Source organism: Mobula birostris, chromosome 25, assembly GCF_030028105.1.
Source record: "Mobula birostris isolate sMobBir1 chromosome 25, sMobBir1.hap1, whole genome shotgun sequence".
In the NCBI taxonomy this organism is placed as follows: Eukaryota; Metazoa; Chordata; class Chondrichthyes; order Myliobatiformes; family Myliobatidae; genus Mobula; species Mobula birostris.
The window spans coordinates 7,854,749-7,880,550 of NC_092394.1; the positions used below are offsets into that span (position 1 = coordinate 7,854,749).

Consider the following 25,802-nt stretch of genomic DNA (forward strand, 5'->3'; position numbering starts at 1 on the left):
ATGACTGGTGAACAATGACACCCAGGTCTCGTTGCACCTCCCCTTTTCCTAATCAGCCACCATTCAGATAATAATTTGTTTTCCTGTTCTTGCCACCAGAGTAGATAACCTCACATTTATCCACATTAAATTGCATCTGCCATGAATTTGCCCACTCACCTAACCTATCCAAGTCACCCTGCATCCTCTTAGCATCCTCCTCACAGCTAACACCGCCGCCCAGCTTCATGTCATCCGCAAAGTTGGAGATGCTGCATTTAATTCCCTCATCTAAATCATTAATATATATTGTAAACAACTGGGGTCCCAGCACTGAGCCTTGCTGTACCCCACTAGTCATTGTCTGCTATTCTGAAAAGGTCCCGTTTATTCCCAAAAGGTTCCTGTATTTGTCAACAATGAACAGCGGACTGGGAGAGGAGAGAGGTGGGAATATCTTGAAAAGAGGGACAGAAAATGGGGACATCTTATTTTTGTTCCTATATTTAGAGGATATACAGAAAACCAGACACAGCTCAGACAGGACTACAGCATTAGATTTAAAATAGAGTAAGAAGGATGAAGCCAAGGAGAAGATGAGGCATGCAAATAAAAACTTTATATTTCTATTGCTGGAAGCTGGGAATCAAATGTAGAACAGTGAGCTGGGGCTTCCATTTTGTCATATTTTTAATTTTTCCTTTGACATGAGGCCATGCAGCGCATCAGGTCTCTGCAACGTTTTAGAATTGCTTTCCACCACTTTACTGTGACCTACTCTCAGCATCCCATTTATTCCACCTGTACTCACCAATGTCAATGATCATTCCATACAATTAATTTACAACACCATCCATTTTGGAATTTGGAAGAAGAGAAAACTGCAGCACCAAGGGGAATCTGGCACAGTCATGCCCAAACTCCACACAGGCAACAATAGAAAGCAGGATTGAATTTAGGCTTCTGGAGCTGCCAAATCATGGCTATGCAAACCAGCGATCAAGTTCTTAGTATTTTATTCCTAACCACCAGTGATGTAAAAGGAAAAGCAAAACATGCCTCCAAATGCAAAAGGGGAAATAATAAAGAGCAACTGAAAGAAATACTGGGATAAGGGACAGTAGTACTGCTGATTATCACCCACAGCAAAATATACAAAGGAGGAAAATTATCTGGCAATATTTGTAATTCATTGGGAATGGGGAAGAAAAACTAAAATGATGCTCGGATTCCACTAATTTTTACTAAAGGAAGGGGATCTAGCAAACCAAAAGAGTAAACAAGATTAGTCATTGGGAAGATTAGTACAAGGTTTATTCGGGTAGGAAGAAATTACATTTCACACTCACCAAATGAGCTTTTCCAAAACAAAAAGCTTGGGCTTCATGTTGGGGATGAACCGCTGCATCCAGTACACAACAGGTAAGTGCAGTTGCATGTTTTCATTCAAACTTTCGGGATGCACTATTTTTCCTCCCCAGCTGTTTCCCTGTAAATGCAACATATGCTAACCACTGGATAAGGGGAGGGATGGACTAATCCAATTCCCAAGTGCATCTGCTTTCAAATTTTATGTACAGAGGCTTAGTCCTCAATCATGTGACCTCCACAGCTGAACGAGGAAAGCTTTATGACTGTCACACTGCAGCAAATACTTAACACTGAAACAACAATGCCTATAACTTCTGTGCACCACACTGCAAGCACACTGTTTCAACTAAAACTCACCATATACCAACATGACAGCCAGCCAATACACATTACCACACTACCTTGATACAAATCAGTGACATGGCACTGAATCAAATTCAGCGCTCCATTTATACTTTGTATACATACTGAATGATAAATGGCACAATGTTGAAACAAAAGCATAAATGCACTTAAATATAACTTAAGATATTGGACATGAATATGCATTAAGACCCCCGATGAGCAAATCCTGGGTGTCATTTTCTGGTGCTGATTATTAACATAAAATACTACGGGCAGTATCATTGAACCATCAAGATCAACAGAAATGCCAAGTGCTTCAAAATGATAAACACAAGACAGTCCACAGATGCTGTAAATCCAAAGCAACATACACAAAATGCTGGAGGAATTCAGCAGGTCAGGCAGCACCTATGGTACTGAATAGATAGTTGACATTTCGGTCAAAGGGTTCCGGCCTGAAACGTCAACCGTCTATTCACTTCCATAGATGCTGCCTCACTTGCTGAGGTCCTCCAGCATTTCGTGTGTGGCTTCAAGATGATGCAGATAGATGAGGGATGCTGGGAGTAGTTTGCAGGCAGGAGGGGTATGGGCTTGAGCATGGAGGGGCTATGGTCCAGGTGCAGGTCGATGGAACTAGGCTGAACTTCAGCATGGACTAGAAGGGTTTGGTTTTGTGTAGTGTTCTATGACTCTAGGAGGGAAACAAAATATAAGCAAGAATAAAACAAGACTTTATTCAGTTAGAGTTGAATCACACTATGTTCTCTCAAAGAAAATTTCCAGGCACATCAACTATGATAATTTAAACTTTACCAGAAAGGATGATTTTAAAAATACTTTGTTTAATTTTAAACTCTAGGTATGCATTTAAAATTACTGGTAAAACTGGCCAGTTAACACATATTAAAATTTTCCACAAACTCACCAGGAAAATTATTTCAGTATTTATCAGTCTGAACCCAGAGAGTGGCAAACGTTAGAAATTCTGCAAGAGGCTGTGTAAGTGCAATTGCTGAGTAGATTAGAACAAAGATTAATAGATGTTTTGATGTTAAGGGAATCAAATGCTTTTGGGTGAGTGCAGAATGTGGCTTGAATTTAAAAGATTCATGAGTCTACTGAAGGGTTGAGTAGTCAAGAGGTCAAATATCAAATCTTGTTCATAAACACAATAGATTCTGCAGATGCTGGAAATCCAGAGTAACATACATAAAATGGTGGATGAACTCAGCAGGTCAGGCAGCACCAATGGGGAGGAACAAAGAGCTGATGTTTCAGACACAACCCTTCACCAGGCCCTGAAGGGTCTCAAACACAAAATGTCAGCTTTGTTCCTCTTTGTAGATACTGCCTGATCTGCTGTGTTCCTCCAGCATTTCGTATGTGTTACCTGTTATTATGACTTATGCTCTGAGGTTTCAAATATATACAAGAAAGGTCAAGAAACTATATTTGAGTGCAATGGAATATAATTCATGCAATTACCCTGAACCAGTGTTTAAGCCACTTTATAATTTGGCAATGTAGCCTCTGATGAAATTTGAATGGTGGTATACATGTTTGACCATCATAGCTAGCAATACTTTGGAACCCACAAAGCCAGATGGAACAATTAATCCTAGATCCCAGGACAACCCAAGAAGAAATGGCAGCAATGAGTAGATTCTTGAGTATCCACCATTAATCAAACTAAAGTAAGAAACAACGTTTTCAAGGCAGGTTTCTCACATTGCTGAGATTTAAAAGGTAATTTTGCCAACTGTTTGAGTTTGCGATTTTATTTATCCTTACGTTGCAATCTTCAAATAAAAAACCCTGCAAATTCCCCATCCTTCTGACTTCTGTGAAAAGAACTGGCAGAAGGCCAGTCTGCAGTCACAAAATACCATGTGATGCTTAATGATGAAACACTACACAAGTGTCACTGAGAACTAACTCACCAGCATTTTTCAGTTCCATCTGTAGAATTAACCCTCACTGCAGTTTTGAGCAAACCTGTAACTTGCTGTGAACAGCCCTCATTCCGTAAGGTCCTACAGGTTTTTCCAATGTCCAGTTCCTGTTTATTGTTTGCAGACTTACAAAGGACAGCTTCAGCCTCAAGCACGTTATGGCTGGTGTAGTGGGGGGGCGGGGGGGGGGGCTTGAACACTCAACATTTATACAGGTTATGGTGTGGGGAGTGTTTGAATACTCATCAATATCTTCACAGGTTATGGTGTGGGGGAGGGACTTGAACGTTCATCAACATCTTCACAAAAAATCAAATCACAAGTTGAACAACCACCAGCATGTGGAAGGTCACAGGAGTGAAACTGCATCCCACTTCACCAAAGCATAAGGAACTGGTTTTATATCAGGGCTTAATTCTGAGTATTTCTGAATAAATGGAAATTTGGAACAACATAATTGTAATTATGATAACCAAATAGACCAATCATTAGATATTGTTGCTGACACACAGTTCTAAAATCTCTGCACTTGTTTGTAAAATTTGAATAGTAGAGTATATTTTACCAGTTTAACAGAAAGTATAGGAGAGATGTCAGAGGTAAGTGTTTTTACAAAGCGAGTAGGTGTGTGGAATGCACTACCAGGGGTGTAGTGTTTCATCAGAGACAGATATATTAGGGACATTTAGGAGACTTAGATAAGCACATCGATGAAAGAACAATAAGGACTACAGGGAAGGGAAGGGTTAGATTGTTCTTGAGAGTGGTTAAAAGTTCGGCACTACATCTTGGGTCAAAGGGCCTGTGTTCTAGAGCGTGCAAGTGTTATGTTCAGAGTGAGATTTTATTCCCTTCAGAGTGAGATTTTATTCCCTTAGTTGTCAATAGTGATAGATATTTGTTACTCAAATGAATCAGGAAGCATCTTCACCTGTGTTGAAGCAGTGGATTTAGGGTGTTTCTACTAAAATTATAACATGAGATTAAACCAGTATTACCATACTCACACCACAACTTCATTAGCAATTTCTGTCAACACTGGTTGACTACCAGAATCAAGTTTATTAACATTGTCGTATATGATGTGAAAATTGTTTGGCACCAGCTGCACAAAAACAAAATTACTATAAAGTAAATAAATAGTTCCCAAAAAAAAAGGAATAACAAGGTAGTGCTCACGCACCATTCAGAAATCTAATGAGGGGGGAAAAAGCTCTTCCTGAATCAGTGAGAGTGTATCAACAAGCTCCTATACTCCTTACATGCAGTAGTAACAACAAGAGGACATGTCCTAGATGGTAAGGCCCTTAATGCTGGATACGGCTTCCTTGAGGCACCGCCTCTTGAAGATGTTCTCAGTGGTGGAAAGAGCTTTCCCATGATAAATTGGATGAGTCTACTATAGGTACACTTAGTATATTTAATGTCAGAGAAATGTATACGCTATACATCCTGAAATTCTTTTCATCCATGAAAACAAAGGAGTGCCCCGAAGAATGAATGACAGAACTCTGGAGCCTTTTGCAATCCTACGCATTGGAGTGTCCAAACCAGTGATGTGACTAGTCAAGAGTGCTCTTCCATCATACATCTATAAAAATTCGTAAGTCTTTGCTGTTAATGAAGTAGAGGCACTAGCATGCCTTCACTGTGATTGCATGTGTTGGGCTTAGGACAGATCCTTGGAAATGTTGACACCCAGGAACTTAAAAGCTACTCATCCTTTCCACTGCTGACTCCTCAATGAGGACTGGTGTGTGTTCCCTCAACCTCCCCTTCCTGAAGTCCACAATCAATTCCTTAGTCTAGAGATTGCTGCAACATCACTTAGCTAATCTATCTCACTTGCGTACGCCTCCTTGTTACCATCTGACATTCTACTAAGAACACTGGTGTCATCTGCAAATTTATGGTTAGCATTTGAGCTGTGCTTAGCTACACAGTCTGAGTGTAGAGTGAGTAGAGCAGTGGCTAAGCATGTATCCTTAAGGTGCGCTCGTGTTGACTGTGAGTAAGGTTGAGATGTTATCACTGATCCGTTCTGACTGTGGTCTCCAGTGAGGAAGTTGAGGATCCTGTACCGCACTTAATTTGCACAATTCGCTCATGTATTGCAAGTGTATTTAATTAGCATTAAAGTATTCCATTATTATTTTGGCCAAATAATAAACCCTCAACAGAAATTAGAGAACCTCCTGTTTCCTTGCTCAACCGGTTTCACTACATGGCAGCAACACTGGAAGGCGTCTTTGGGTGGCGTCCTTTCATCAAAGCAATTGCAGAAAATCCATCCATGAATTAACTTGAACACAGTGAAGCCAACACACACAAAGTGCTGGAGGAACTCAGCAGTTCCTCCAGCACTTTATGAATGTTGCTCAGATTTTCAGCATCTGCAGATTTTCTCATCAGTGAAGCTAATGTGCTTTCCCAGCATTTCATGTACTTTTTCCATATTTCTGTTATTCCCTCAACATGACAACTTCTGAAGGGATGGGAGAAAATGGTTAGGCAAACAAGGTCAGAAAATAAACACAACTTATATCACACATTTATGATATAAAGCGATACTCAGAATCAAGATCAAACAATGAAAAATCCAAAGCAACTGCCGATGTTGGAAATTTGCAATAAAATCAGAAAATGCTGGAAACACTCAGCATCTGTTAAGAAAGAAACAGTTAAGAGATTCTTCTGTGCTGTTGTAGCTTGAAGTAATGAACATGTACATTAAAATGAGAGCCTTTCCTCTTTTGCAAAAGGCAAAAATAATGCCTATTTACATCTGTCAAGTGAACATTATCCTAGCTAGTTATATCATGGGCTGGTATGGAACACCAACATCCATAGAAGGTGGTGGATATACAAAATCATATATAGATCAGAGATCGGTCCTGGGTTGGAAGCCATACTTGACACACGTTCCTGTTCTAATACAGCATGTCCAAAATGTTCCGCGGAACGACACAAGCAACAAGTAGGTTGCAATTCACATGTATGAACAAGAATCACAATGGTCAGTGACCCACCAGGTCATCAGGGACAGAGGTCTGTGCAAGTCTGGAGATCAAGGTTCATGAGAGTCTGGAAGTAGAGGCCTGAAAGCCAAACCCGGTGAAGTCTGGAGGGCAAAGCCACAGGGGATGAAGCCTGAAGGTTGAAGACTGAAGGTAGAGGCTTAAAGGAGTCAGGAGGACCCAAAGGAATCATGAGACCCCAGGTCAATGAAATCAGAGATCCGTGCGAGTTCAGAAGTCCAAGCCAGAGGATCAAACCCATGATCAGCATCCTGGGGTGAAGCTGATGTCTGTGATTTTGAGAGTCCAGGGACAAGGACTGGAAGCCCAGAGATGGCAAGTCCTGGGGTTGGAACCCTGTGAGTTTGTTAGTGGATGGATATGTGGGTGGGAGGGATCGGAAAAGGGCTTGTTTTGCTGTTATCTTGTTTTTTTGTTGCTGCTTATATTGTTTTTGTGGAGCAGTGTAGGCATGCTACGTTGGCACAGGAATGTGTGGCCACACTCTTGATTGTGTTGGTTATTAAGCAAACAATGCATTTCACGGTATGTTTCAATGTATGTCAGATAAATCTAAATTTAAATCTCATCTTTGACAAATAAATTTACTTTGAATTTAACTGTCCACTACTTAGTTAGAGATTAAATTATCATTTAATACATTATTGGGAGTCAAGTTTTCAGAAAAATAAGCCCTTTTTTCCTAGTCAGCCTAGGCATCCGTTGTCATTTATTTCTTTTTAATAAAGTTTAATCTTCAATGGTACCTTTAAGAGTATCTTAAGCCTTCTTTATTTTACAAAGTAATTTAAAAATTCATAAGAGGGATAAGGGCTTGGATTAATTAATACAGGAGGAAAAGCTATATTTCATTAGGAGTTTGAGGAGATTTGGTTTGTCATCTAAAACACTCAAAAACTTCTACAGATGTATCGTGGAGAGCATTCTGACAGACTGCATCACTGTCTGGTATGGTGGGGGCGCTACCGCACAGGATCAAAAGAAGCTGCAGAAAGTTGTAAAATTAGTCAGCTCTATCTTGGGTACAAGCCTCTGTAGTATCCAAGACATCTTCAAGGACCATGCCTCAGAATGGCGGTGTCCATCGTTAAGGACCTCCATCACCCAAGATATGCTCTCTACTCATTGTTACCACCAGAAAGGAGGTACAGAAGCCTGAAGGCACACACTCAGTGATTTAGAAACAGCTTCTTCCCCTCTACCATCTGATTCCTAAATGGACATTGAACCTATGAACACTCCCTCACTTTTTTATTACAGGTATTTGTTTTTGCACTATTTTTAATTTAACTATTTTACATATATACTAATTGTGTTATCATGTATTGAATTGTACTGCTGCCACTCTTAACAAATTTCATGACATATGCCAGTGATATTAAACCTGATTCTGATTTTAAAGACTAAAACAGATAGTGCTGCAAAAAGCGCGTTTTGAGTCGGAACTAGCTGAATGGGCATTTCTCAATATTATAATTTAACAAAACCAGATGGAAATGACAGTAATATTTTTTTTTGTTCTGAAAAAGGCTCCCCTCATGGAGTGAGGTAATTAAGAGTTACACATATACTGATGCAATCACAGACCATTTTGTGACCAGAATCTTTCCTGCCAATATGTCATTCAAATGAGGCATCAGCCCCATCTGCTGGTGTATCCTGGAAGTGTACAGCTGAAATACTGCAACAAGATCATGGAAGTTGAACTTTTTCAATTCACATATTGAGAGAATTGAAGCTTATAGGGTTTAAGTGTAGAAGGGGTTGGTGAGGAAGGCACCTGTTAGCACCTACAACTGAATGTTTGTTTGTCCACATACAAGGATACCACCATTTTGTGAACGTCAAGGTCTTTGAGTCAGTTTGACAGTGCATTGTGGTTTGGTAGAATAGTGCTTTACAGTACAGTACAGATACCAGTTTGGTCAATTCCTGTAAGGAGCTTACACGTACTCCCTGTGACCGCATGGATTTCCTCTGGGTGCTCTGGTGCATCAACGACCAACACAATCAGAGGGTGTGCTGGGGGCAGCTCTCAAGCTTTGCCATGCTTCCAGTGCCAACATAGCATGCTCGTAACTTACAAACCCTAAGCTGTATGTCTTTGGAATGTAGCAGGTAACCAGAGCACCCAGAGGAAATCCATGCGGTCACAGGAAGTACCTGTAAGCTCCTTACAGGAATTGACCAAACTGGTATCTGTACTGTAAAGCACTATTCTACCAAACCACAATGCACTGTCAAACTGACTCAAAGACCTTGACGTTCACAAAATGGTGGTATTTTTGTATGTGGACACACAAACATCCACTTTCAAAATCTCTTACTAACTCTTCCTTCAGTTAGTCCTGATGAAGGGTCTCTGCCTGAAACGTCGACGGTACCTCTTCCTAGAGATGCTGCCTGGCCTGCTGCGTTCACCAGCAACTTTGATGTGTGTTGCTTGAATTTCCAGCATCTGCAGAGTTCCTGTTGTTTGACTATATGTTTTAATGTACATTTTACAAATAAAGCTCATCTTAAAGATCTTTAATCTTTAAACTGGCAGAATCTTAATCTTTAATGTTACCCTGTGCACAAATCTACTGCCCTCACTGTTTCACAGCCATAAGGGAAATCAATTGCACTACGTAAAATTATAGCCATTTATGAACTAGTCCCACTGAAAAATATCCTGAAAGTGTTACACAGCATTTGAGTTTTTAAAACATCATGTTCAGTAAGCATGCATTTTGGGATCTTACACAGGGGTAATACAAATCAAATGAACAGTGGACACTAAAATGTTGATAAACAGGGGGACGTTGGGGTTCAAGTCAATAATTCCCTAAAACTGCAGGCAGCACACGACCAGCTTTATAGCTCAGGGCAGAGAATACAGAAGTTGGGACATTATGTTGCAACTTTATAAAACACTGCTGAGACAACACTTGGAGATCTGTTTGTAAAATTACAGAAAGAATGTGATTGTGCTGGAGAGAGCGCACAGGAGATTCACTCAGATATTGCCTGGGTAGAGGACTTCAGTTACAGGAGGGAATGGATTGGCTGAGTATGTTTTACCAGGAGCAAAGGCAGCTGAAGGGTGACTCAATGGAGGTATACAACATAATAAGAGGCACTGAAAAGGTAGTCAGAATCTGTTTCCCAGCATAGGGCTATCAAAGATAAAAGAATACATTTAAAGTGAGAGGAAGGAGTTTTAGAAGAGATTTGAGGGGAATATTTTCTTTCTTTACAGAGTGGTTGATATTTGCCAGAGGAGAATGACATTTAAGAAACATTTGGAAATGCACTTAAATAGGCAAGATATAAAATAATACGGATAAAGTGTGGGTAAATGGGATCAGGGTGAAAGGACAAAAAGGGTTTGGTGGATCAGAGGGTACGTTTCTGTGCTGCACAACGCTTTGACCATGTCAATGATTAATTACTTCTTAAAAACTCTGGCTCTAAAAACATGGACAAATTTGAAAACAACAGATTTTTAAGCCTATTTATTATTCTAAACAATATTTCTCATATCTTCTAACATCATGTTCAAGTCATAATCTTTATCTGGTCCTCTGCAAATTGTTCAAAAAGTTAAAAATTGTGCTGTGGCTTTCCAGTGTGATGTCTTTCAAATTATTGGTTGCTCAGCCATTTTGTTGATTGAGCTGTTACACTCTGGGAATCCTTTTCACAACAGATGGGAGGAGCTACAGCAGACTTTCTGGCCCTTTCATCCTGCTCTCCCATTCACCAAGATTATAACCAATTATAACCAGCCTCAGCACCATTTCCCAGCACTATCAACTATATCCTTCAATACTCTAAACAATTGGAAATCTATTGTTCTCCATTTTGAACAAATAGAATGACTGAATCCCACAACTATCCAATGTAGAGAATTCCAAAGGTTAATATCATCAGGAGTGAAACTGCTCCCCATCTCCATTCCAAATAACCTATCCACTGCTTATTCTTGAGGTATGCCCTGTTCCTAGAATCCTCAGAGGAATATCCTCTGCATCAAGCCCTTTAAGAATCTTGAATGGTTTGACTACATCTTCTCTCATTCTTTAAAACTCAGGACACAGTACCACTCTGACCTCATAACAAACTCACCATTCCATGCAACACCAAGTTGTAAATCTTGGCTGTACTCATTATGTGGCAAGTACATCCTTTTTTAGACAAAGGATAGCAAAACCATACTCAATACTCCAGGTGTACTCTTACCAAAGGCCAACAGAATTACAAAAAAAACTTTTTATATACTTGTAATCAAGCCCTATCCCAGTGAAGGCCAATATATCAATACCTTCCTAAAGCACCTGTATTCAATTACTTCAAATGACGGTGAACAGCAACAACATCAGAAAGATTAGATCCATACCACAGAAATCACTACGCCTTTGTGGTCAGTTTTCTTCATTCAGGAGACAATCGTGTCACTTTACTGCCAAGTTCAGAGTCTTGGCTATTACTGTTTAATTTTAAAATAACAAATAATGCATAAACTTCCGAAGTGCAAAGCCAGTGCTAAATAGTTCAAGGATGAGAGACGGTAACCAAAGCAGTGCAAATGTGAACACCAAAATTTGTACTTATATAAAAATTCATCACATAATGACACAGCTTCATATCTATACTATGCCTATTGAACCTGGCCTGAATTTTCTTCTGGGTTCAGTCTCTTTGTTCAGTTTTTTTTATATCTACCATAATCAAATTGCACGTCTCTTAAATTACTCCCTAAAGTCTATTAAATAACTTCCCTGAAACACAGCAGTATTACCAAACTAAAAATCAATTTAAAATATTAACTTTTAACAAATTCTGGAATGTAAATACTTATGACCCTGATTTTAAAAATGGAAATATGAGTAACACACACAAAAAATGCTGGTGAATGCAGCAGGCAATAGGAAGAGGTACAGTCGACGTTTTGGGCCGGGACCCTTTGTCTGGACTAACTGAAAGAAGCGATAGTAAGAGATTTGAAAGTAGGAGCAGGAGGGGGAGATCCGAAATGATAGGAGAAGACAGGAGGTGAGGGGTGGATCTAAGAGCTGGAGAAGGGAGAGGATTATAGGACAGGAAGCCTGGGGAGAAAGATAAGGGGGGAGGGGAGCCAGAGGGTGGACAGCAGGCAAGGAGTTATAGTGAGAGGGACATAGGGAGAAAAAAGAGAGAAAAAAGGGGGGGGAATAAAAAATATATCAAATAAAAAAAAGGGATGGGGTGTGAAGGGGAGCAGGGGCATTAACGGAAGTTAGAGGTCAATATTCATGCCATAAGGTTGGAGGCTACCCAGACGGAATATAAGGTGTTGTTCCTCCAACCTAAGCGTGGCTTCATCTTGACAGTAAAGAAGGCTGTGGATAGACATATGAGAATGGGAATGGGACATGGAATTAAAATGTGTGGCCACTGGGAGATCCTGCTTTCTCTGGCGGCCAGAGCATAGGTGTTCAGCGAAGCGGTCTCCCAGTCTGCGTCGGGTCTCGCCAATATATAGAAGGCCGCACCAGGAGCACTGGACGCAGTATATCACCCCAGCTGACTCACAAGTGAAGTGTCGCCTCACCTGGAAGGACTGCCTGGGGCCCTGAATGGTAGTGAGGGAGGAAGTGTAAGGGCATGTGTAGCATTTGTTCCGCTTACAAGGATAAGTGCCAGGAGGAAGATCGGTGGGAAGGGTTGAGGGGGACGAATGGACAAGGGAGTCGCGTAGGAAGCGATCCCTGCGGAAAGCCGGGGGGGGGGGGGGGGAGGGAAAGATGTGCTTGGTGGTGGGATCCCGTTGGAGGTGGCAGAAGTAACAGAGAATTATACGTTGGACACAGAGGCTGGTGGGGTGGTAGGTGAGAACAAGAGGAACCCTATTCCTAGTGGGGTGGCAGGAGGCTGGGGTGACAGCAGATGTGCGTGAAATGGGAGAGATGCATTTGAGGGCACAGTTGATGGTGGAGGAAGAGAAGCCTCTTTCTTTAAAAAAGGAAGACATCTCCCTCGTCCTGGAATGAAAAGCCTCATCCTGAGAGTGGATGCGGCAGAGACAGAGGAATTGCGAGAAGGGGATGGCATTTTTGCAAGAGACAGGGTGGGAAGAGGAATAGTCCAGGTAGCCCTGAGAGTCTGTAGGCTTATAGTAGACATCAGTAGATCAGCTGTCTCCAGAGATAAAGACAGAAAGATCAAGAAAGGGGAGGGAATGTCGGAAATGGACCAGGTAAACTTGAGGGCAGGGTGAAAGTTGGAGGCAAAGTTAATGAAGTCAACGAGCTCAGCATGCGTGCAGGAAGCAGCGCCAATGCAGTCGTCGATGTAGCGAAGGAAAAGAGGGGTCAAATACCAGTATACGCTTGGAACATGGATTGTTCCACAAAGCCAACAAAAAAGCGGGCGTAGCTGGGACCCATACGGTGCCCATGGCTACACCTTTAGTTTGGAGGAAGTGGGAGGAGCCAAAGAAGAGATTGTTGAGAGTAAGGACTAATTCCGCTAGACGGAGCAGAGTGGTGGTAGAGGCAAACTGGTTAAGTCTGGAATCCAAAAAGAAATGGAGAGCTTTGAGACCTTCCTGGTGGGGGATGGAGGTATATAGGGACTAAACATCCATGGTGAAAATAAAGCAGTGGGGGCCAGGGAACTTAAAATCATTGAAAAGATTCAGAGCGTGAGAAGTGCCACGCACATAGGTGGGAAGGGATTGAACAAGGAGGGGATAAAACAGTGTCAAAACTTTTCAATGATTTTAAGTTATCAGATCTCTACATTTCCATTTCATTACTTGCCAGTTGCTTATTAAATACAATCAAAAATCTCCCAACAGTACATTTGAATTGAAGTAACTAATTAACTTACCAAATAGAGCAGGAAAGTGTGCAGACCTGTCCCAAGCCCAACAGAGGACAAGATACCCAAGCCTACCCAGTAGGCACACCACAGAAACTTCTTTTGCACAAGTTGCACAAACTGTCAAAAGAGAAAGAGAATAATTACTATTTTGTATCACTCAAATTTTTTGAATACATTTTAACATGCAGAACCATTAATGCTAAAAAGGAAAAGAATTTTTGAACAGAATTAATCCAATAGATTAAATACTTCCCAAAGACAGAGGAAAACAACATTTTACTTTAAACAGCCAAGCGCACTCAGGCTAGTGAGGAAAGACACTACATTAAAAGTAATAGCAAAATGTTTTTACCTTCCAGATTACCTACAGATGATACAGTTTCCATTGTTTTTACTAATGGTAAAATAATGTATACCAAGATGCTTCCAGAGCAACTTTTCCTCTAATTTTTTTTAATATACAAAGAGCTGTGCAGACCAACCACTGCTCTGAGCAGGAAATTTTTACATGGCCTAAAACTTGCACGCCACATTAATAAAACATTATAGAAAAGAAAATTCCAGCTGAGTGGCAACAAAGGCTATGCGCACAGGAGCATTTCAGTTACTGCATGGCTATACACTCACATAGTTTAGAAGGAACACTGTTCCAGAGTTGGGTAAAGTAATCACCAACATAGGCTACTGAGGAAAGACATTAAAAATGGTAACTACATGTTTTTATCTTCCACATTATCTACAGATGATATAGTTTTCATTGTTTTTTATTAATGGTATGATAATCTATACCAAGATGATTCCCGAGTACAATAAAGTAACAAAATAAACAATAGATTATTAGCAATTGAAATTTTGATGAAAACTGAGAATGTGACCAAGAAATTGGGGGCTGAATGAATTAGGTCACAATATGCAATTGTCATACAGAAGCTTCTCCACATCTGAGTGTATTTTCACTACATACAAGTGTATTTTCAGTACAATCAATTGAAACACCTTGACTCCAAAAACAGATCTCCATTTAACTAATTATGTGACTTCTGAACCCAACTGGCTGCACCAGTGATGATTTGGTGTGTCATTTTAAGGGGGGGGGGGGTGAAGATTCATGCAGTCAATTATTTAGTGTTTTATATTTGTAATTAATTTACATCACTTTGTAGAAATTTGTTTTTACTTTGACATGAGAGTTTTTTCTGTTGACCTGTGTCACAAAAGCCAAATTAAATCCACTGTGATTCAATGTTGTAGAGCAATAAAACGTGAAAACTTCTAAAAGGGAGTAAAAACTTTTTAATAGGCACTGCATATCAGCAAACCAAATTATCAAGGTGCTATTCGTTGATGAGAAAATATTTTCGGATAATGATTGAACCACAGACCTTCTCTTGGGTTTAAAATAACACCTTGACAGAAGAAAGCTATATTGGCCAAATTTGTATCAAATTTCTTTCAATTTGACATCATGATCTATTGTTAACAAAAGTAAAATCATTACAAAGAAATGCAAATAAACCATTTTACCTTAAAAGATTTAAGTAATAAAACCTGATGGACTAGCTGAGGTAACAAAGCAAGATGTGGATTTTTGAATTATTATACATGGAAAACCCAGAATGATGGACTGAACATATAATGAACTACCAACAGAGGGCCTTACACCCAATGACATGCATGGATCTTAAAGTTTTGTATGGTGTATATAAAGACAAAGGGCAATAGAAAAATCAGTTACAAGCTGTTCACAGTAGATTTCCTCACTAGATTGATCCTTGTTCAGAGGCATTTGTTCTGTGAAGGGTGGGGGGGAGGTGATAAATTGCATGGATTCACTAGAGTTAAGAATAAGAGAAGATTGCAATGTTCAAAGGCTATTTGCTGATTGTAACCAGGAATGATTACTATTTAACTTTCAGATACTAATCAGACTTCCATTTATTAGCAATTAGCAGGATGGTGCTGGCAAGACACAACGACACTTGCAGGAAGCAAACAAAACTTCTAACAATTTTACTAAATATACTTTTTCTGGACTACAATCACTGCAACCCGCATCCTGTAATTTCCCATCGGGAAATGGGCTTTTGAATCATCTGTATGACCTGGCATTTTTGTGGTATCCTGAAATATTCGGCGAACTAGGTTCTTGAGAATGCAGGTACAGTTACGGTGGCAATTGCTGGAGTGGACTTAGGGCCAGACTGAAGCAGTGGGGCCCGGGACCGAGGGCAGATTAAAAAAAATGATGCTTAGCCAATTTAAGCAACAAGCAAAATTAAGAAGATTAAGGCATCGAAGCCAAGGGCAGAGGATGAACTGTTGTTCATCAGGCTTTACTTACCTCAGCTCTGCAGCTGCGGCCATCTGCAGTCGCCTCAGTGCCAGTCCTGGCTCTGTGGCTGTGGCCTGCAGCTATTGACTTATGGACCAGCTGCAGCACTGAACTGGCTGTGGACATTCTTTCAGGGACTCCATGATACATGCTCTGTGGATTGTTTGTATGACATGTACTATCATGTGTGACTGCCTTTGTGGTGTGGGACTTTCGGTGAATTCTTTTGTGTTTGCTTTGTGGCTGCCTGCAATAAGATAAATCTCAAGGTTGTATATCATATACATACTTTGACAATAAATGTACTTTGAATATTGAATTGTGTTCACTGCAATACCTTATTATTACATTTGCTTACTGTTCCCCTGGATATTACCTCATCACATCAATAGCCTTAACCAGAGCTCACCTTCTGATGTTCACCTTCAATATAATAGGCCATTGTAGCCACAGCCAACAAGAACAGCAGAGTCAGAACAAACCTCCGCCGTTGCCACAACCTGGAAAGGAAAACATGTTCAGAATTAATGAAGCTGTGTGTAGGTAGCTCTGCGACTGTTTATAGTTTTAGCTGGGGGAAGATAGAAAGAAAAAAAAGAAATTGGCAGATTGGTTTATTATTGTCACATGTATCAAAGTACAGTGAAAAACTTGTCGTGCAGGTTGAGAAATAGACATGAGGCTACCAATGATCTCTATCCTCTATAGGACAGATGGACTCCTCAAGTCCATTTCCTAACTTACCTTCCTGGCTATCTGTCTCATGAGCAAATTTAACAACCACATATTAAATCACTTCAATCATGTCATTTATATCATTTGGAAAAAGTTGAGACTCTAATACCAACGTTGCTTTATGCCACTCATTATAACTTACCAATCAGAAAACAAATATTTTATGCTTGATCATTTTCCTGAAAACCAGCTAATCTTCTATCCAGACCCTCTATATCATCAACATTAAATGAAATAAGCAATTACCATTGATGTGGCACTTTATCAACTGCCTCCCGGCTGATTTCAGTACATATACAGTGGATTTTGGTTAATTTGGGCAGCTGCTTATTTGGGACAACACAAAGATCAAAAACTAATCAAGAAAATAACCAGGTATCCAGGTGTTCTTTCATTTATTTGGGACACTATGCCACTTAAATGGGACAGGAAACTGTTGCTAAACAGTTTCCAAATAACTTCAGTCACATGCACTTGCTGTTAGATGCAACAGTATGCTTAGAAGAAACAGTTTTTAAAATATTTGTCTTCAAAAAGCAGTGATTTTTGCCACTGATAATTGGCGAGAAATAAGGAGAGGGACAATTCAGGTGAGGGACTAGTTGCTTACTGCAGTTTGAAGTATTTGTGCTTGGAGATGCAGAAATGGCTGGGAGTGAAAATGAAAATGAACTTCAACAAGTTATAAACTACAAATAATTTGAAGGTATCAGTAATCATCTTGAATGTTACAATGAAAATGAAGATTTAGAGGATGCAATCGTCTAAAACATTGTTTGAAAGCAGTCTGCAATTAGATAACTATGCTGATTTTGTTCATTTACAGTCAATCAAAAGAACATGGCAGCATACAATGGATAAATTCCTCTATGGATAACTATTAGAAATTAATCCAGTTTTGTAGTATTGTAGAATAGATTGGGTTCTAATTTGTTCTGTATTTCATTTAACTACATAATTTACTAATATACACCTCAGGCTTCCAGCCGGGTACAGATGTGAATTATAACTGACTTTTCGATGACAACCTCTGCCATCTTCAAGGATAATCCAAGAAGACGGCAGAGTATGTCATTGAAATGTCGGTTCATAATCAATACCTGTATCCAGCTGGAAGCTCGAGAAGAGTTTATTCATCATATAACCAGGAAAGTCCAAGACTCTTTTTTCACATAATTTGTTACTCAGTTAAATAGTAAATTGTCTTCTTTATACCTTTAACTATTTCCAAGAAATTTCAGTTAATTGGGGCAACTGCTTAATTGGACCAAAACGTACTGGTCTCGATGTGTTCTAATTAATTGGAATCCACTGTATTGGCTATTTTTTTTTAAATTAGAGCATAATTGAAAAAGAACTGTCTCTCTGTCAGATTGTGCTGGAAATTTATTAATTTTGCAAATGAATATCTCAGGGGCAGTTTAAATGGAGAAAGGAAGAAACCCTATTCAGTTTAGTTTCTCAAAAGGTCCTTCTTAGTTACAAATTGGTGCTAGAAAAGGGCAAAGTACACAGTGGAGAAAGAAAAATTAGTTCAATAGGAGAAAAGTTTAGGCAAGAATGTTCTTTTTAATACAGGTAATGCATACGAAAGCAGGACTCTCGCCACATTCAACAGAAGCTTATTTCAACATTCCTGACTGACATCATCACTAACCACAGAGCTGGGAATTAAAAACAAAGATCAATTAAAGTCAGAGGGTGCATTAGATGAAAATTGGTGTGAATAGAAGTACACTAGGTGGATTCTTCCTCCTACTAACTCATGAAATGGGTTCTTCAGCACACTGCATCCACGCCCTTTGTCCATCTACACTTATCCCTTTCGCTCGCATTTAAGTGCCATGTAAATGTAGTAATTTGTATCCAATTCCATCACCTCCTCTACCAATACATTCTAGATATCAACAAGTTTCTTGTGGGGGAAAATTAAATCTCAATCTTTAATACTCCTTCCTGAATCATGCCCTTTGATTACCCCATTTACAAGTGACACACACAACACAGGAAGCACTGCAGTATTTAAAGATGAAATATTAAAAACTTTGTTTATGAAAAATCAATAACTGACTAATGTTTTATTACTCGATCTTGCCTGCTTTGAATGCCTAAAAATCGTTCTATGAAAATCTGTTGTTAAAAAAACTCTTATAGTCACTGTGCTGCAGTGGAGAATGAAGGAGCCGTTAGCAGTTTGAAAGATGAAGTTAATGACTTTAAAGCCCAGATACACACCAAGCTATGGAACAACACAAGAACATCCTTTTCAAAAAATGTCAATGAGGAATAAATGAACTGCTCTACATAACAATACAATCATCAATGCCTTTGCTGTAGCTTCAATATCAATAAAAGTTGATTAACAGGTTAACATCACACTGCTAATGTAGTTGGCATGGATTCATTGGGGCAAAGGGCCTGTTTCTCTGTTACATTACTCTATTACTCTGAGTTATGGTATATAGACATTGGACAGAAACATGTTGTGCAGGGGCCATCACCCACAATTGACTTGACCAAATCCACATGTGAAGCCCCAAGATGGTCTACACTTGAGTGGTGTTTTCTAAGTGGTGACCAGGCTCTGAAAGGACAGAAAGAACCTGCACCCTGAATGATTCCAAAAGCATTGAGAGCAATCAAAGCTCCCCTACCCCAGCTGAGACAGCTGCGAGTGTCTTTTATACTTCGAAAATCAAAAGGACATGGATCCAAGGTGAGAAGAAGAAATTTTAAATGTGGTCTGAGAGGCACAGCTGATAGCTGGGATGCATTGCAAGGTGATGGTGGAATCAGATACAAGATTAAGAGATGTAAAAAAGTAATGCAAGGACAGGTAAGTGAGATTAGCGTGGATGGCATAAGGTCAGCTAAAGGACATGTTTCTGTGCTGAATGATGCTTTGACTTTGAAATATCACTGATATTGTCAAACATAAAAAATAAAGTTAATGCAAACATAAAATTGAACTAATACAAAGAATCCACCATCCTTCCCCCTCCCACCACCCCTTGGCTGACTTTTCACCACTTCACCAAAATTCCTCTCAAAATCAATTGGGTCAATTTCAGTACCAGGTCTAACCTGGCAGAGAATCCAATATGTGATTTCTCCCAGCATAAATTTTAGAAGGAAGAGCTGTGCTGCTGTGAAATTCAGCACCTTAAGTGCCATTTCTCATGAAGTTTAGAACTCCTGCATTTGATAATCCATGTTCTCAAGTGCTGGACATTATTGTCTAAAATGACACACATAAAAAGCTGAAGGAACTCAGCAGGTCAAGCAGCATCCATGGAAATGACCAAACAGTTGACATTTCAGGCCAAGACCCTTCTTCAGTACCGGAAAGGAAGGGGGAAAGATGCCAGAATAAAATATAGGTGGGGGGGGGGCGGGTGAGGAAGAACAGGTAGGCATCAGGTAGATTTAGGTTTGTGGGAAAGGAAAGGGCTGAAGAGGAAGGAGTCCCGATAGAAGAAGAGAGTGGAGAGAGTGGACCACAGAAGAAAGGAAAGAGGGAGGGGCACCAGGGGAGGTGCTGGTAGATGAGAAGAGGCAAGAGGCCAGAGTGGGGAATAGAAGGGCGGGGGAGATTTTTGTTTAAAACCAGAAGGAGAAATCTATATTCATGCCATCAGGTTGGCGACTACCCAGACAGAATATAAGGTGTTGCTCCTCCACCCCAAGAGTGGCTTCACCGTGGCACGAGAGGAGGCGATGGTCCGACGTGCAGGAACTGGAATCAGAATTAAAATGTTTGGCCAACCAGAAGTTCCACTTCTGGTGGATGGAGCATAAGTGTGCAATGAGGCTGTCCCCCAATATTTGATGGGTCTCAATGTACTGGAGGCCACATAGGAATACCAGATACAATAGATGACCCCAGCAGAATCACACGTGACGTATTGCGTCACCTGAAAGGACTGAATGAGGCCCTGAATGGAGGTGAATGGGTAGGTGTAGCACTTTGGCACTTGCAGGGATAAGTGCCGGGAGGTAGGTTAGTGGGGAGTGACAAATGGACAAGGGAATCACAGAGGGAGCAATCTTTGTGGAAAGCAAAGAGTCGGTGGGAAGTAAAGATGTGTTTGGTGGTAGGATCTCTTTGAAGATAGCATAAGTTGCGAAAAATGGTGTGTTGGAAGTGGAGGCTCTTGAGGTGGTAAGTAAGGATAAGAGGAACTCTAACTCTTCCTGTTAGAGCAGCGGGAAGATGGACTGAGGATGGATGTCCAGGAAATGGAGATATGCGTGAGGGCACCATCAATGATGGAAGAAGGGAAACCCTGTTCTTTGAAGTAGATTTTAAATAGTTAATCTCAGTGAGATATTTGGAATGTCCAACATCCTTAAAGCAATTCATCAAATCGGATTAGTATTTGGTGCAATTCGTTTTGAGAAAATAGATAATTTCTCACATGAGTAACTGAATTAGGAGTTTGCATGACAACAATTTACATTATTTTAGATAGATAACTTCACATAAAGGTAGGTAGGAATATAGTTACAAAGAGAAAATGAGGTTAAAAGGAATATAAACAAGTTATATGAATAGGCACACATCAGGCAACTGGAAGTACATTATCAGAAAAAGTGAAATTGTGATTTTAGCAGGAAAGTAGAAAAGCATATTATTTAATTAGTGGAAGTATGGGGAACTCAGCTGGATGTCCTTGTACATGATTCATAAAACATCAGCATACATATACAGCAAGTAAATGCTTTTTAAAAATTATTCATGTTAATTGCCAGATTATACTTAAGTTATAAAGCACTGGTCTAATTTGAGAATAAATGTTACTACATTGGATAGAGTTCAAAGGCAGGTCACTGGACTGACATTTGGGAATGGGTAGATTGCCCTGTACATCCCAGAGTTTAAAAAAACAGAAATGATTTGATTGAAATATACAAGGGTGAGTTATCCTGACAAAGTGGATGTGGAGAGGGTACTTCCATTTGTGTATGAATCTGGAATTGGGGTCACAGTTTAAAAGTATTCACCAATATAACTCGGGCACAAAGCAAAAAATTTTCTGAGGGTTACAAGTCTTTGGAATTCTTATCCGAAAAGGATTAGTTTTATTTGTCACATGTACATCTAAACATACAGTGAAATGTATCCTTTGCATCAATGAACAACGCAGTTCAAGGATGCGCTGGGCAGCCCACAACTGTCGCCATATTTCCAGTGCCAACATTTACTAACCCTAACCAATGTCTTTGGAAAGTGGGAGGAAACTAAAGCACCCAAAGGAAACCAACACAGTCACGAGGAGAATGTACAAGCTCCTTTACAGCTGGTGTTGTAAAGTTTACACTCACCGCTATACTACTGTGCCACTCAAGGAAAAGAAAGGTAGAAACAGTCTTTGAACATTCTTCAGGCAAAGTTGAACAGATCGACAAGATGAAATATTACCAGGGAGAAATAAGGGGTTCGGATTACAACCATATCATCCATGACCTTACTGAATCGACAGTCAATTCCGTGTTCTAGATTTAAAAAGCAGAGCTTTGAGCCAGTTTTCGAAGTTAGACAATTGTTGCCAGGGGTGTGTAAAAAGAACTGCTTTTTAAAATCAGTACAATCGATCGAGATTTTAAGGGCAGAGTTTTGCAGCAGTTTCTCTGAGTTGAGGGATTCATTAGAAAAGGGGAATACAAGTAATGCAGGTGCAAGCAGAGCAGGCATTCTTAAATGTGCAATTCGTTAGAGTGGCTTTGGCTCATCAGGCTTATGCGAGATTAGGCTTGAGTGAGGCAAATTGTTTTGCAAGTTACTCTTTCTGTTCTGATTTGCTCATTGCTCATCTATTAGAATATATTGGATCATTTTTCTCAATAAACAAATCAACAAGTATAATGCTTTTTGTGTTATTTATTTAATTGGGTTCTCTTTATCCAGTTTTAGGACTTACGTGAAGATCTGATCACACTTTAGGTCATATTTTTGCTGAAATAGAGAAAATTCTACAGTGTTCACAAACTTTCTAGCACCACTGTAGTTGTTAACAGAGTTAATGTGCAGTGAGACTGCAAGCAAGGAGAGGCTGATGATCAGGCAAAATTGCAGTCAACAGGATTAGCTGCAACATAAAAGGTGGCCAAAATAGAAAAGGGTGAATACAGGACTGATGATGCTATATTTGTCTGTGTGCAGTATACAGGAAAAGTAGATGAACTTTGGCACAGTTATAGACTGGCATGCACGTTGTTGTAAACATCACTGAATCACGGCTGAAAGACGACAATAGCTGGGAGCTTAATGTCCAAGGATACACATTATGTCGAAAGGACGGGCAGGAGAGCAGAGGGGGTGATGTTGCTCTGTTAGTAAGAAATGAAATCAAATCATTAGAAAGAGGTGACAGAATCAGAAGGTGTTGAATCATGGTGGATGGAGCTAAGAAACTGCAAGGGTAAAAAGACCTTTTATATACTGACCCTCAAACAGTAGTAAGGATGTAGCCTTCTAATTACAATGGGAGATAGAAAATGCATATCAAAGGGGTAATGTTACAATAGTCATGGGGATTTCAATATGCAGGTAGATTGGGAAAATCAGGTTGTTGCTGGATTCTAAGAGGGAGAAATTTCTAGAATGCCTACGTGATGGCTTTTTAGAACAGCTCAGGGTTCAGCCCACTCAGGGATCAGCTATTCTGGATCTGGTATTGCACAATGAACCAAAATTGATTAGAGAGCTTAAGGTAAAAGAAGCCTTGGGGGAAAGTGATCATAATATGATAGAATTCACCCTGAAATTTGAGAAGGAGAAGCTAAAATCAGATGTATCAGTATTACAGTGGAGTAAACGAATTACAGAGGCATGAGGGAGGAGTTGGCCAGAATTGACTGAAAAGGACACTGGCAAGGATGAAGGCAGAACAGCAATGGCTGGAATTTCTGAAAGCAATTCAGAAGGCACATGATATATACATCTCAAAGAGAAATAATTATTCTAAAGGAAACATGACACAACCATGGCTAACATCACAAATCAAAGCCAAAGTAAAAGCAAAAGTAGAGAGGGCATATAATAAAGCCAAAATTGAAGGGAAGTTAGAGAATTGGGAAGCTTTTAAAAAGCAGAAGGAAACTAAAAAAGCCATTAAGGTAAAGATGGAATACAAAGGTAAGTTAGCCAATAATATTAAAAAAGATACCAAAATATTCTTCAGATACATGAAGGTAGAGTCGTAGATGTAGTGTATATGGATTTCAGGAGGCATTTGATAAGGTACCCCATGCAAGGCTTATTGAAAAAGTAAGGAGGTATGGGATCCAAGGGGACCTTGCTTTGTGGATCCAGAACTGGCTTGCCCACAGAAGGCAAAGAGTGGTTGTAGATGGGTCATATTCTGCATGGAGGCCAGTGACCAGTGGTGTGCCTCAGGGATCTGTTCTGGGACCCCCTACTCTTTGTGAATTTTATAAATGACCTGGATGAGGAAGTGGAGGGATGGGTTAGTAAATTTGCTGATGACACAAAGGTTGGGGGTGTTGTGGATAGTGTGGAGGGCTGTCAGAGGTTACAGTGGGACATTGAAAGGATGCAAAACTGGGCTGAAAAGTGGCAGATGGAGTTCAACCCAGATAAGTGTGACGTGATTCATTTTGGTAGGTCAAATATGATGGCAAAATATAGCATTAATGGCAAGACTCTCAGCAGTGTGGAGGATCAGAGGGATCTTGGGGTCTGAGTCCAAAGGACACTCAAAGCTGCTATGCAGGTTGACTCTGTGGTTAAGAAGGTATACGGTGCATTGGCCTTCATCAATTGTGGGATTGAATTTAGGAGCCGAGAGGTAACGTTGCAGCTATTTAGGACCCTGGTCAGACCCACTTGGAGTACTGTGCTCAGTTCTGGTTGCCTCACTACAGGAAGGATGTGGAAACCATAGAAAGGGTGCAGGGGAGATTTACAAGAATGTTGCCTGGATTGGAGAGCATGTCTTATGAAATAGGTTGAGTGAACTCTGCCTTTTCTCCTTGGAGCAACGGAGGATGAAAGGTGACCTAATAGAAGTGTACAAGATGATGAGAGGCACTGACCATGTGGAAAGTCAGAGGCTTTTTCACAGGGCTGAAATGGCTAGCACGAGAGGGCATAGTCTTAAGGTGCTTGGAAGTGGGTACAGAGGAGATGTCAGGAGTAAGTAGTTGTTGTTTTACACAGAGAGTGGTGAGTGCATGGAATGGGCTGCTGGCAGCAGTGGTGGAGCTGGAAACGATAGGGTCTTTTAAACGATTCCTGGATGGATACATGGAGCTTAGAAAAATAGAGGGCTATGGGTAAGCCTAGGTATTTCTAAGGTTCGGCACAGCTTTGTGGGCCAAAGTGCCTGTATTGTGCTGTAGGTTTTCTATGTTTCTATACATAGAGGATAAAGTGCAAAAGAGGATATTGGACCATTGGAAAATGATGCTGGAGAGGTAATAATGGGGGGGGGGTGTCAAGTAAGTGGCAGGCGAACTGAATAAATATCTAGATTGAATAAATATCTAGAGTGGATGCAAAGAGGATGTTTCCTATAGTAAGGGAGTCTAGGACCAGATGACATCCCTTTAGAACAAAGAAGAGGAGGAATTTCTTTAGCCTGAGGGTGGTGAATGTGTGAACTTCATTGCTACATCTGGCTGTGGAGGCCAAGTCATTGGGTTTATTTAAAGCAGAGCTTGATAGGTTCTTGGTTAATAAAGGTATCAAAGGTTATGGGGAAAGGGCAGGAGGATGGGGTTAGAAGGGATAATATAACAGCCATGGTGGAGCAGACTTGATGGATGGGCTGAATGGCCCAATTCTACTTCTATGTCTTATTTTGCATCATTCTTCACATTGGTGCGGTGGAAGTTCTGGGTATTAGAGGTCATGAAGTTGCAAAATTACCATTACTAGGGAGAAGATTCTTGGGAAACTGAAAGGTTTAAAGGTAGATAAGGCACCTGGACCAGATGATCTACACCCCAGAGTTCTGAAAAAGGTGGCTGAAGAGACTGGAGGTATAAGTAATGATCTTACAATATCACTGGATTATGGAATGGTTCCACTCTCCAAGAGTGACAGGCAGAAGAAAGGAGATCACGGATCAGTTAGTCTGACCTCCGGCTGGAAAGATGTTGGAGTCAATTGCTAAGGATATGGTTTTGGGGTATTTGGAACACATAAAATAGGCTGTAGTCAGCATGGTTTCC

General features: G+C 40.2%; 1 protein-coding gene across 1 annotated transcript in view; it reads right to left on the reverse strand.

Moving 5' to 3' along the window:
- Window positions 1-25,802, reverse strand: part of vmp1 (vacuole membrane protein 1) — a 182,757-nt gene that overhangs the window by 106,164 nt on the left and 50,791 nt on the right. Inside the window, exons 4-5 of the mRNA XM_072243335.1 lie at window positions 16,279-16,369; window positions 13,544-13,654 (exon numbers count right to left, since the gene is read on the reverse strand). Of these exons, the coding sequence (XP_072099436.1) occupies window positions 13,544-13,654; window positions 16,279-16,369 (202 nt within the window). The remainder of the gene's footprint in view (window positions 1-13,543; window positions 13,655-16,278; window positions 16,370-25,802) is intronic.